The 13,614-nt window shown below is 47.4% G+C and overlaps 1 protein-coding gene across 1 annotated transcript; it reads right to left on the reverse strand.

Moving 5' to 3' along the window:
* Positions 1 to 6,898: 6,898 nt before the first annotated feature.
* LOC132812798 (zinc finger protein 345-like) lies at positions 6,899 to 11,420 on the reverse strand. Its single transcript, XM_060823016.1, has 2 exons — positions 11,325 to 11,420; positions 6,899 to 8,924 (listed from the first exon to the last, which is right to left on the reverse strand). Exon 2 carries the CDS (start codon positions 8,267 to 8,269, stop codon positions 7,217 to 7,219), a length of 1,053 nt encoding a protein of 350 aa, XP_060678999.1. The 5' UTR covers positions 8,270 to 8,924; positions 11,325 to 11,420; the 3' UTR covers positions 6,899 to 7,216.
* Between the last annotated feature and the right edge of the window lie 2,194 nt (positions 11,421 to 13,614).

The raw sequence follows: 13,614 nt of genomic DNA on the forward strand, positions 1-13,614 counted from the left end.
GAAGAGACGTTGCCCTGTTTATAAGTAGAGACAATAGGTGTGAATTCTGTCTGTGTCCCAATGTTGAGTCAGACTGACATTTTTCTTAGAAAAGCTCTGCACTTAAATTACATTCTTGTGAAGGTAATTTATAGATTAGAGTGTAGGTTAGGGAGAATTGGCCGTGCTAAGTTACCCATAGTGACCAGGGATGTACAGGTTAGGGTGGATTGGCCATGGGAAATACAGAGTAGGGGTTGGGTATGGGATCCTGTTCAGAGGGCCAGAGTGAGATAGATGGGCTGAATGGCCTGCTTCCACATTGTCGGAATTCGAGACCCTCCCCACAAAGAGGCATTTATCTGCATCTATCCTGTCAAGCCCCTTTCAGAATTCTACTGCTTTCAAAAGAGGTACACAGCACAGAAACAGACATGATGTCCCAACCCCGAGACTCAGTGGTGTGAACAATGAAGGCGAGGTTGCGAGATGCCCCCTTAACCACACACAGAATTCACACCTATTGTCTCTACTAATAAACAGGGCAACGTCTCTTCGAAATGCAGATTCATTTAGATACAACTGCGTCACTTTACATATTAAGATATCCCTTTGAATGTGCCACATCCCTTTGAAATGTAATCTCGTCCATTTACATCTCTGTATTTACGGAAATACCCGTTAAAATGTCCATGTCCCTTTAAAATGCAGATTTCCCCCTTTAGATATGAGGCCGTTCCGTTAGATGTGGGAATATCTGTTTAAATGGAGCGGTGAGCTTTCCCAATGTAGACAGGGCTCCTCGAAACGTGGCAGTGTCCCCCCCCCCCCTGCAGCTGCAGAGCGAGACAGGAGAGTTTGTTTTTGTGAATGAGCAGTTGTAGCGCGAGGTGGCTGTTGCTTGGTGACTGTGAGGCTCCCCCGGCCCCGCCCATCCCCCCGTGCAGACGTCACGCGGGGGCGAAGGCGGTTGGGAGGAGAAGTCGCTCGAGCGAGGAAGCGGCGGGAGGGCGGCCGTTAGGAAAATGGCGCCGTGCGGCCCGGGGCAGACACCGGTATTTTACACTCACTTTCCATCTGCTTTTACTGGCGCTTGTGCTGTTTACCCCTCACTGTGTTTTTAATCCTTGTGCTGTTTACCCCTCACTGTGTGTTTAATCCTTGTGCTGTTTACCCCTCACTGTGTGTTTAATCCTTGTGCTGTTTACCCCTCACTGTGTGTTAATCCTTGTGCTGTTTACCCCTCACTGTGGTTTTTAATCCTTGTGCTGTTTACCCCTTTGCTGTTACTTGTGCAATTGCTGAGGGTAGTGTGTAAATACTAGTGAAGGATACTATGCACCAACATGTATATGTTCCTCAGTCATTGAAGGGGCAGGACCTGTTGAGAATGGTTTGTGAAGCAGGTTGTGCACTAAGCCTTGTTAACATGGAGATGGTTTGGTACTTGAAAATATATACTTTTTATTATTTAGAGTCTCACAGTTGTACAGCATGGGAACACATTCACTTGGTGCAACCTGTCCATGCCAACCAGATATCCTAAATTCATGTAGTCCCATTTGCCAGCACTTGGCTCATATCCCTCCAAACCCTTTATATTCATATATCTATCCAGATGCCTTTTAAATGCTGTAATTATACCAACCTCCACTACTTCCTCTCGCAGCTCATTTCATACATGCACCACCCTCTGCATGGAAAAGTTGCCCCTGCGGTACCTTTTATATCCTTCTGCTCTCACCCTAAACCTATGCCCTCTAGTTGTGAACCTCACCCCTACTCTGGGGAAAAGACATTTTAAAAAAAGTTGAGCAGCCAGCTATAAAATGTTGAGCCTCATAGGGGAAAAAAAAACTGTGGCTCTACCCTTTATTTCTCCTCTTGGCATTTGAACACTTAACATCTGTCAAGAACACCACCATCGCCACAAGAGCACATTGCGACTGCTCCTCGGTGTGAACAACAGTGCACCTGCTCGCTCATGTCGCCAATACATTGTCCATGCTCCTCGCTGTCAGCTTATCTCTGTTCCTGAAGGTTTTCACTTTATTCTTAAAGCTGTGTCCTCTGGTTCTCGTCTCTCCGACCAATGGAAACATCTTCCCAATGTCATTGCACTGTGGGGATGAAGTCCTACCTTGTCCTGTCATTTCTGCTGGTGGGTGACACGAGGCCTCCAGGTTAGAGGGAGTAGCTTTCAGACAGAGATGAGGAACTGCTTTTCCCAGAGGGTCGTGAATCTATGGAATAGTCTAGATTAGAGTGGTGCTGGAAAAGCACAGCAGGTCAGGCAGCATCCAGAGCACAGGAAGATCGATGTTTCGGGCAAAAGCCCTTCATCAAAATCTATGGAATACTCTGGCCAAGGAAGCAATAGAGGCAGCTTCATTAAGTATATTCAAGACACAGTTGGGTGGGATTTGGCCTGGTAGGGGAATTAAGGGGTTCCTTGTGGCAGTGCAGGGAGAAGGAGATGAGATGATGGATAGATCAGCCATGATCTTAATGAATGCTGGAGCAGGCTCACTTGCATCAACTGGAATGAATCCAGAGAGGGAGCAGACTTTACCACCTCAGGTATGTGTCTTGGTGACCCGGGTGAGGAGAGACAGAAGTTCAGGTTGGGACTGTTTTCCGCAGCTTGCCAGAGTCTGAGGAGTGACCTTATATGCTTTTATATCATCATGAAGGGCATGGATAGGGTAAATAGACGTGATATTTTCCTTTGGATGGGGCAGTCCAGAACTAGAGGGTAATAGGTTTAGGATTGAGTGTGTGGTACTGCAGCAAATCAGGCAGCATCCAAGGAGCAGGAAGATTGACGTTCCGGGGAAATGCCCTTCATCAGGGAAGTGTGTGTGAGAGCATGTGTGCCTGCTTGATAAAGTGAGATTGTGATGGAGTATGAACCTGCGAGAGGGTGTGTGTGTTGAGAGGTTGGTGTATGTGTATGTCTGAGAGAGCGCGTGTGTGCATGAGAGGGGTACGGATATCAGTGAGGGGTTGCATTTTGCTAAAATAAAGGAGGGCAAGACTTGAACAGGTAATGGTAGGGCCCTGAGTCGTGTTGTGGAACAAAGACCTGGAGGTGTTGAGGTTCATTGTTCGTGGCAGTTACATCACTGGTAGATAGAGGGGAGGTGAAGAAGGTGTTCGGCACACTTGCCTTCATTGTTCACATGCTGAGTACAGGTGTTGGGACATCATGTTGGAGATGCACACAGAAAGTACATTATTCAGACGGTGATAAGTGTCTGGAACGCATTGCCATCAGAGGTAGTAGAGGCAGGGATGGTAGATTCATTTAAGGTGCATCTGGGCAGATGCATGAGTCATTGGAGAGCAGATGGATACAGATTAAGGAATTGTGCGATAGGTTTAGACAGGGGATTTGGATCAGCTCAGGTTTGGAGGGCTGTAGGGCCTATTGCTGGGTTGTAAATTTTCTTTGTTCTATGTTGAGGTTGTACAGGATGTTGGTGAGGCCATTTTTCTGGAGTACTGAGTACACCTGTGGTCGCCCTGTAATAGGAAGAATAGTATTAGCGGCCGGACCAATGAGGAGCACTGGAACACCGGAGAATGTCTGGTCCTCCTACCATTCAGAGCAGCCCTATTGTCTGAATCCGAGACGTCGATTTTCCTGCTCTTCGGATGCTGCCTGACCAGCTGTGCTTTTCCAGCACGACTTCAATCTTGACCCATGAGCTTCTGAAGCTGCTGCTGCTCCTCCCTCTTTGAATGAAGATTGAGATTCATCCAAGACTGTAATTTCCTTCGTCTGTCCAACAGCACACACTTCTCTCACTCCCTTTTCTATTTCTTTTATTTTCTTGCTGGGATCCAATTGTTGACTTGCAGCAACTGAAAAGAAAGGGAGTGAATCCAGAAAGAGGCCAGACTCTGGAAAAGCTGGTCCAGGTCTGTGCCTCAAACATGTGGCAAGTGCAGTACCACAGTGTGAAGTTATAGTCTTTGCTGTGGAAAAAAAAAGCAGAAATGAGGTGTATTGTTTAAATGGTGATATATTGGGAAGTGGAGAAAGTGAGGACTGCTCATGCTGGAGATCAGAGTCAAAAAGTGCAGTGCTGGAAAAGCACAGCAGGTCAGGCAGCATCCAAGGAGTAGGAAAGTTGACCTATCGGCACAAGCCCTTCATCTGGAATGATGTGGTTTAGGGTGAGAGGGGAAAGATATAAAAGAGACCTAAGGGGCAGTCTTTTCACACACAGGGTGGTACATGTATGGAACAGCCAGACAGAATGCAAAAGGAATAAAATCTTAAGCCACAGGAAAAAATATGATTCTATCCTTTTTTTCCGATTTGCATTTGGATGCTTAAAAACGTCAGTAATAACGGCATCTCCGCAGAGCATACTGCGCATGCTCCTCGGTGTCAGTAAGGCATAACGCATATTTGCCGGTGTCAGCAAATCACTGCGCATGCTTCTTGCTGTCCGTCGAAAAGGCGCGCGAACTACTTTTGACGAACCAATAGAATGCCAAGGAGGACCAGAAGAAGACCGGTCCTCCTGCCAATCAGAACCCCCCCATGGTGTTTGAATGCGGAAGGTGCACCATGAGTTTCTGAACCTGCTGCTGATTCTCTGCCTCTGAATGAAGATTCACCTTCACGCCGGGCTGCAACTTCCCTCCTTTGTCCCACTTCTGTGAGTACGGCGCTCTCTTTTGCCACTGCCATTTTCCATTTATTTTTAATGCTGGGCTCAAGGGCCGTGGGTTTTACTCCCACAATCCAAAGATGTGGGCGGCACGGTGGCACAGTGGTTAGCACTGCTGCCTCACAGCGCCTGAGACCCGGGTTCAATTCCCGACTCAGGCGACTGACTGTGTGGAGTTTGCACGTTCTCCCCGTGTCAGCGTGGGTTTCCTCCGGGTGCTCCGGTTTCCTCCCACAGTCCAAAGATGTGCGGGTCAGGTGAATTGGCCATGCTAAATTGCCCATAGTGTTAGGTAAGGGGTAAATGTAGAGGTATGGGTGGGTTTCGCTTCGGCGGGTCGGTGTGGACTTGTTGGGCCGAAGGGCCTGTTTCCACACTGTAAATCTAATCTAATCTAATCAATGTGCAGGTTAGGTGAATTCCCCATTGTAATCAGGGATGTGTAGGTTAGGTGCATTACTCAGAAGTAAGTGTAGAGTCATAGGGGAATGGGTCTGAATGGGTTGCTCTTCGGAGAGTTGGTTGGACTGGTTGGTCTGAAAGGCCTCTTCCCACACTGCAGGGATTCTATAAATTATTGACTTGTAGCGACTGAAAGGAAAAGTTTTTTTTTTCCCCAGGAAATCCATTGTAGCATTTAATTATGATCCATTAAAAGCAATATCCAGTCTCATCTGAGGGAGGAACTGACTCAACAAGCGAAATAACTTTTCAGTCTGCTCTTTAGATGTGACATCCTCTCCCTCTCTCTGACGCAACAGGATTACCAGAGCTGGAAGTACCACTCTCGGAATACAGTTGCTGATCGACAGTTTACTTCGACTGCTTAACATAAGGATTTAAAAGCTGCTAGCCCGATCTCGCGCAAAGCACAAAAAACAAACTGTTCACCCGTGCCTGCACAGAGGAGAAATTTCACTTGGAATAGATCACAAAATAAGAACTGTTACCAGTCCCACAACTCATGTGTTTCCCATGGACAAAGTTAAAAATCGCACAACACCAGGCTATAATCCAACAGGTTTGTTTGGAAGCACTAGCTTTCGGAGCGCCGCTCCTTCATCAGGTGGCTGTGGAGAATGAGATCATGATCACAATTTATATCGAAAGGAGTCTAGTGTCATGGAAATGTGACACATCAAACAATTTTAGATTAAATCTTTCACCTTTAGAATGGGTTTCTGTTCTTTGGAATGTTAATCCCAGAACTTGTTTTTTGTTACCTACTCAAGAATGTCATTCAAATGCAGAGCTTTTCTGACAATAAGTGTGAATTCTGACTGCACCCGAATGTTGAGTCAGATTGACGTTTTGCTTAGAGAAAAACTCTACATTTAAATGTCATTTTTGAGAAGGTAATTTATAGATTAGGGTGTAGAGGTTCGGGTGGATTGGCTGTGGTAAATTACCCATAGTGACCCTAGATGTGCAATTTAGGGTTGATGGGCCATGGGATGGATGTGGGCGAGATGCTCTTCGAGGGGCTAGCATGGAATAAATGGGCTGAATGGCCTGCTCCCACATTGTTGGCATTCTATGACTCACCCCACAAAGGAGCATTTTATCTGCATCAATCCTGTCAAGCCCCTTTCAGAATTCTACTGGTTTCAATAAGGCCACTTCAATAAGATCCCATTTGTCTGCGTTTGGCCCATGTCCCTCTAAACCTTCCTATTCATGTACTCATCCAAATGTCATTTAAAATTTGTAACTTCATCTGCATCTACCACATCCTCATCCAACTTCATTCCACGTGTAAACTGCCTTCTGTCAAAACATTGCCGCTCAGGTTCCTTTTAAATCTCTCTCCTCTCACTTTAAAGAAATGTGCCCCCTAGTCTTGACCTCCCCTACGCTAAGGAAGAGCCCTTACCTCCACTCCCCATGATTTTATCAATCTCAATGATGGCACCCCTCAATTTCCTGTGCTCCAGTGAATAAAGTCCCAGCTTCTCCTGATAACTCAAACCCTCCCTCAAGTCTTGGCAACATCCTGGTAAATCTTTACTCAACCCTCTCGAATAGAATTCTCACACTCTGCACTCCTGAAACATTTACAATTTCTAACGATATTGGCTGCTCATTCACTGATCCAACTGATAAGCGACATGGGAAGCTTAGTGCAGGAGGCTGAAAGAAATGAGTAGCTTTAAAAGCAAAACCTCTTGGAGCTCAAAGCCTTCAATGAGAGTCTGAGCTCGGCGTTAAGTTCACTTCACCTTTATTGTGACCCAACTTTGTTAAAGCTTCAAATCCCCCTCAGCAAAAAGGTAGAGAAAAAGTAGCTGCTTTTTAAACAGCTCAAGATCAAAGCACACTCACTCACGCTTATACGCCCACCCAACCTCACTGTCTTCACTATTGGTCAGCATCGAGATGTCCCTTTCTAATTGGATCCTTGGTACAGCCGGAACCCGGAGGAAGCATTGCCTCACTCAGCAATTTCAACCCATACCCTGTATAGCGCCATCTGCTGCAGCGGGATTCAAACCCGGGAGTCCCGGGAGCTGGGCTGATTGTCATTATTCACTGGACTTTCAGCCTTCACTCCTTCAATCCCCCTGCGATGGTATGTGAACTCGCTGGTGCCTCCGGAGGTGGGAGGAGCTGATGAAGGCCTTCCCACACTTGGGGCAGGGGAATGGCCTCTCACCAGTGTGGACCCGCTGGTGGGTCAGCCTGTCGGAGGAATTGCTGAAGGCCTTCCCGCACTCGGGACAGCTGAAGGGCCTCTCCCCCGTGTGGACCCTCCAGTGAGTCAGCAGGGCGGAGGAATTGCTGAAGGCCTTCCTGCACTCGGGGCAGCTGAAGGGCCTCTCTCCTGTGTGGACCCGCTGGTGGTTCAGCAAGGCGGAGGAATTGCTGAAGGCCTTCCTGCACTCGGGGCAGCTGAAGGGCCTCTCCCCTGTGTGGACCCGCTGGTGCCTCAGCAGGTTGGGGGAATTGCTGAAGGCCTTCCCGCACTCGAGGCAGCTGAAGGGCCTCTCCCCCGTGTGGACCCGCTGGTGGCTCAGCAGGGAAGAGGAATTGCTGAAGGCCTTCCTGCACTCGGGGCAGCTGAATGGCCTCTCCCCCGTGTGGATCCGCTGGTGCCTCAGCAGAGCGGAGGAATTGCTGAAGGCCTTCCTGCACTCTGGGCACCTGAACGGCCTCTCCCCCGTGTGGACACACTGGTGGTTTAGCAGTCCAGAGACCTGGATAAAGGCCTTCCTGCACTCGGGGCAGCTGAAGGGCCTCTCCCCAGTGTGGGCCCGCTGGTGCCTCAGCAGAGAGGAGGAATTGCTGAAGCCCTTCCTGCACTCGGGACAGCTGAAGGACCTCTCCCCTGTGTGGACCCACTGGTGGTTTTGCAGTCCAGAGACCTGGGTAAAGGCCTTCCCGCACTCGGGGCAGCTGTAGGGCGTCTCCCGCGTGTGGATCCGCTGGTGGGTCAGCAGGGTGGAGGAATATCTGAAGGCCTCCCCACAGACTGGGCAGGTGAATAGCCTCTGCCCGGTGTGACTACGCCGATGAATCTCCAGGGAAGATGGGAAACGGAAGCCTTTCCCGCAGTCACCACACTTCCATGGTTTCTCCAAGAGGTGGGATTCCTCGCGTTTCTCCATGGCCGAAGTGTGGAGCCACTCCCTGCTGTGAATTCCTCTTTCCAGGCCGTATAGTTATTTTAGGCTCCACACTCAGTGCACTGCAATGGTAGGCTCTCTCATCCAGTCCCGCTGATGCTGAAAACGTACTTAGACAGGAACCAAAAAGCTTTGCTCCTTCTCACAGAATCATAGATGAAAACCGTTGCGGTCCCAATGGATTGAGTGACTGTCAGACATTGACGTCAAAGTGAGGACTGCAGACACTGGAGAGTCAGTATTGAAAAGTGTGGCGCTGGAAAAGCACAGCAGGTGAGGCTGCATCCGAGAAGTAGGAGAGTCAACGTTTCGGGCTTAAGCCCTTCATCTGTTGATGTTGAAACTTCCGCCTTCAGATTTTCAAATACAGTAGCGCCTCGACTTATGAACTTAATCCGAAAAGTTCGCGAACTGAATCAACTTTTCCCATTGTTCGGATAGCGTAAGAATGGTTGGACGGCTGTTCACAGCGCACACGCCAAAGACGAACTGAATGAGATCACGCGGGGCCCGAGAGCTTTTGTGTTCGTACCTTGAATTTCGTACGTACGTTCAAGCAAGATTTTACGTACGCTCCTGTTCGTAAACCGATTTGTACATGAACGGGTTTGTTCGTGTGTCGAGGCGCTACTGTGCTCTGTAAAAAGAGATTACAAAGGTCATTAGTGCAGGGTAGAAATTCAGAACAAGCAATTCTACTTTCTGTGGAATATTCTTTTCTTTTGTTATTCCACAAAATTGAAAGCACCATCCCACTCTCTCTTCCCCTCTGTTCTCACTCGGCTCGAACTAATTCTCCTGAAGGTGCTGATTCAGGATCTTACGGGACAGAAAAGCAAAAACATCAAGACTGCCGTCTCTCTGAACTTTGGATACCTCCGCCTGAAAGCTAATATCTTTCACAACACTGGGATACTGCTGAGAGTAAGTAGGTCTGATTTTGGGAAGCAAAAAGAAAGTGTCAATTCAGGGTGAACCTGCCACGCAGCTTCTTGAGGAAGGACCAGACGCAAAATGGTTAACGACCCCAGGAAGGTGGGAGCAAAATGAGACGTCAAGGCATTAACATTGAAAGTAGAGAGAAAGTGAACCTCCTGACTCTGGCAAACGCCAGAGTCATAGAGATACATAGCACAGAAACAGACCCTTCTGTCCAACACAATTGTACTGACCAGATATCCCAAATTAATCTAGTCCCATTTGCTGGCATGTGGCCCATAGCTGGGATCATCCCCACCCCCTGTCCTGAGACCTTGATGCCTCCAAGCTGACCCTCAAAGGTTTTGTTTGTCCTCCATTCTTTCCCAGTTGTCTTTTGTAGGTTTTGAAAACTTTCCCAATCCTCTGAGTATAGGATTTGGGAAGTTATGTTGTGGCTGTACAGGACATTGGTTAGGCCACATTTGGAATATTGTGTGCAATTCTGGTTTCCTTACTATCAGTAAGATGTTGTGAAACTTGAAAGGGTTCAGAAAAATTTACAAGGATGTTGCCAGGGTTGGAGGATTTGTTCTATTTGGAGGCTAGGGCTGTTTTCCCTGGAGCGTTGGAGACTAAGGAGTAACCTTATAGAGGTTTACAAAATTATGAAGGGCATGAATAGGATAAATAGCCAAGGTCTTTTCCCAGGAGGGGTGGGTCCAGAACTAGAGGGCATAGGTTTAGGGTGAGTGGGGAAAGATACAGAAGAGATCTGAGGAGCAACCTTTTCACACTGAGGGTGGTACATGTTTGGAATGAGTTGTCGGAGGTGGAGGTGAGTACAATTGCAATATTTAAAAGGCATCTGGATGGGTATATGAATGGGAAGGATTTTGAGGGATGTGGGCCAGGTGCTGACAGGTGGGACCAGATTGTTGGTCCCACCATGGATGAGTTGGACCAAAGGGTCTGTTTCCATGTTGTATATCTCTATGACAGGTTGGACTAAAGGGTCTGTTTCTGTGCTGTATGACTCTGGAACCATTCTATACTGGTCTTAAACCATGTTCTCGCCTTCCCCCACAAACATCCACTTCTTTGTTCAAAAAATCACATGAACTCAGCCTTGAATATACTCAATGACACCCTAACTGCAGGAAGACATCCCACTTGTGAACTCAATTCCTCTTGCTAATATAACGCTTGCCTTGCCGATTGCTTCCTACATCTGTCTGACAACTGGCAGTGACTGGAGTAGGAGGACACTGAGGCCTCTTTGCCCATCCACACATCAGTCTAGATGAAGGGCTCGTGCCCAAAACGTCAACACTCCTGCTCCTAAGATGCTGCCTAACCTACCGTGCTCTTCCAGTACCACAATGTTTGAGCCTGATCTCCAGCATCTGCAGTTCTCACTTTCTCCACATTCAAATACATCTCCATTTAAACAATGCACCTCCTTTCTGTTTTTCTTTGCCACAGCCAAAGCTGTAATTTCATATCGTGGTCCTGTGTTTGCCAATTGTGGTCCTCTCTATATCGGGGAGAGCGAGCGCAAACTTGGGGAACGGTTCACTGAGCATCACAGCTGGGTCCACAGAGCCGACCAGACCTCCCAGTCACCACCCATTACAATTCCCTTTTCTGACACGACCATCTTTGGCCTCCTCCATTGCCACAACGAACCTAACTGCAAATTGAAGGGACCACACCTCATCTTCCAGGCAGCCTACAGCCTGAAGGACTCAACGTTGAGTTTTCCAACTTCAAAAAAACCTCCCTCCTTGTTCTTTGCCAGCAACCACATGCATTCCTCCCATTGACCAACCAGGTCGTAGCCTCTACCTGTCTTGACCTATCTCCACTTCACTCCCACCCCCTTTATCTGCAGCTTCTCCAGCCAGCCCCAGCCCCAGCCCCGAGGAAGGGTTACACCTGAAACGTCGACTTCTCCACCTCCTGTCTATTTTGCAAATTGTGACACAGACCTGGACCAGCGTTTCCAGAGTCTGTCCCCTTCCGGATTCACTCTCTTTTCTTTCAGATGCTGCAAGTCAACAATTGAACCCCAGAATGAAAAAGACATGGAATGGGAGCAAAATAGTGCCGTACTCACAGATCTGGGACAGAGGAAGGAATGTGCAGTCTGGGTAAAGCTCTATCTTTATTCAGAGAGGATCAGGAGCTGCAGCTTGAGAAGCTCATGGTCCGACTTCCGCATTCAGACAATGGGCTGACTCTGATTGACAGGAGGACCAGGCTCCTTCCGGTCCTCCAAGGTTGCCTATTGGTCCATCAAAAGAATGTTTCGCGCCTTTTTTGCATACAGCGAATGAGCATGCTCAGTGTTTTGCTGACACTGGTAAGCATGCGCACTGCGTTGCTGACACTGGCAAACATGCGCAGTATGCTCTATGGGGATGTTGGTGTTCCTGACAGATTTTAAGTGTCCAAATGCCAACAGGGGAAAAAAGATAGAGCCACAATTTTTTTTCCCTGCGGCTCGATATTTTATTCCTTTTGCATTTTGTCTGGCTGCTCAACTTTTGTATGTCGTTTCCCCTTGTTGTGGGGGCAAGGCACCGAGACCAGAACTGGAGGGCATAGAGAGGGGAAAGATTTCTGAGGGTCCTAAGGGGCAATCCTTTTGCACAGAGGGGGTATGTGTATGGAATGAGCTGTCAGATGACGTGGTGGGGGCTGGTACAATTACATCATCTGGATGGGGATATGAATAGGAAAGATTCAGAGGGATAAGAGGCGACATGCTGGCATCTGGTCGGCATAGACTGAAGGGTTTGTTTCTGTGCTCTACAGCTCTGTGACTATTTTTAGATAGTATGGAAAATAAAGAGCATGAAAGCATGGGAAGTGTTAGAGCATGGAGACCATTTCCAGTTCATAGAGTCATAGAGAGATGTACAGCATAGAAACACACCCTCCGGTCCAACCCGTCCATGCCAACCAGATATCCCCATCCAATCTAGTCTCACTTGCCAGCACCCGGCCCATATCCCTCCAAACCCTTCGTATTCATATACCCATCCAAATGCCACTTAAATGTTGCAATTGTACCAGCCTCCACCACTTCCTCTGGCAGCTCATTCCATACATGTACCACTCTCTGCATGAAAATGTTGCCCCTGAGGTCTCTTTAATATTTTTCCCCTCTCATCCTAAACCTAGTTCTGGACTCCCCAGGGAAAAGACATTGCCTATTTATCCTATCCATGCCCCTCATAATTTTGTAAACCTCTATAAGGTCACCCTCCCCCCCCAAGTCTCTGACGCACCAGGGAATCAGCCCCAGCCTGTCCCTATAGCTCAAATCCTCCAACACTGGCAACATCCTTGTAAATCTTTTCCGAACCCTTTCACGTTTCACAACATCTTTCCGATAGGAAGGAGACCAGAATTGCATGCAATATTCCAACAGTGGCCTAACCAATGTCCTGTACAACCGCAACATGACTTCCCAACTACTGTACTCAATACTCTGACCAAAAAAGGAAAGCATACCAAACGTCTTCTTCACTATCTTATCTACCTGTGACTCCACTTTCAAGGAGCTATGAACCTGCACTCCAAGGTCTCTTTGTTCAGCTACACTCCCTAGGACCTCACCATCAAGTGTATAAGTCCTGCTAAGATTTGCTTTCCCAAAATGCAGCACCTCGCATTTATCTGAATTAAACTCCATCTTCCACTTCTCAGCCCATTGGCCCATCTGGTCCAGATCCTGTTGTAATCTGAGGTAACCCCCTTCGCTGTCCACTACAATTGCAAAGGATAGTGGAACACTCTTACACCAATTAGCAGAGTAAGGTTGAGGCTGAAAGGTCACTATGACAAGATGAGAAAACACCGTTAGTAAAGTTAGCCTCATCTGCTAACTATCATTATTGGGACAATAAATATTTGGGACATGACATTAAATATCTAATTGTTAGTAGAGTCAGCCTGCTTGAAACTGCTGACAATAAATATCTAATCATGACATTAGGAAAATATTAAGTAGGGTCTAGAATGAAAGACCGTTGTTGGAAAAGCTGACATTAAATCTCTAACCGAGACATTGGAATAACATGAAGTAGAACGTACAACTAAAGAGATAATGGGAACTAACATCACTGGCTTATTGTGTAGCTAGACTGAGGTACGTTGATAAATATAGTTGGACATGCTGATAAGCTAACACAAACATGATAAAAAAAAAGATATTTTAAAATCACAGACCCTGAGGTTTGTGGGCATTCGAGAATCTGCTTTTCGAGTGTCACGGTCTTTTTGTTTGCAAATAAACGACCTACTTCTGAAGAACTCTCTGCGTCTCCTGGTCGTTCTCTACATTTTATCCACGACAACAGTCAGAACCAATTTCATGGTACGAGGAGAGAAAGACTCGG

The sequence above is a fragment of the Hemiscyllium ocellatum genome, unplaced genomic scaffold (assembly GCF_020745735.1).
Source record: "Hemiscyllium ocellatum isolate sHemOce1 unplaced genomic scaffold, sHemOce1.pat.X.cur. scaffold_3034_pat_ctg1, whole genome shotgun sequence".
In the NCBI taxonomy this organism is placed as follows: domain Eukaryota; kingdom Metazoa; phylum Chordata; class Chondrichthyes; order Orectolobiformes; family Hemiscylliidae; genus Hemiscyllium; species Hemiscyllium ocellatum.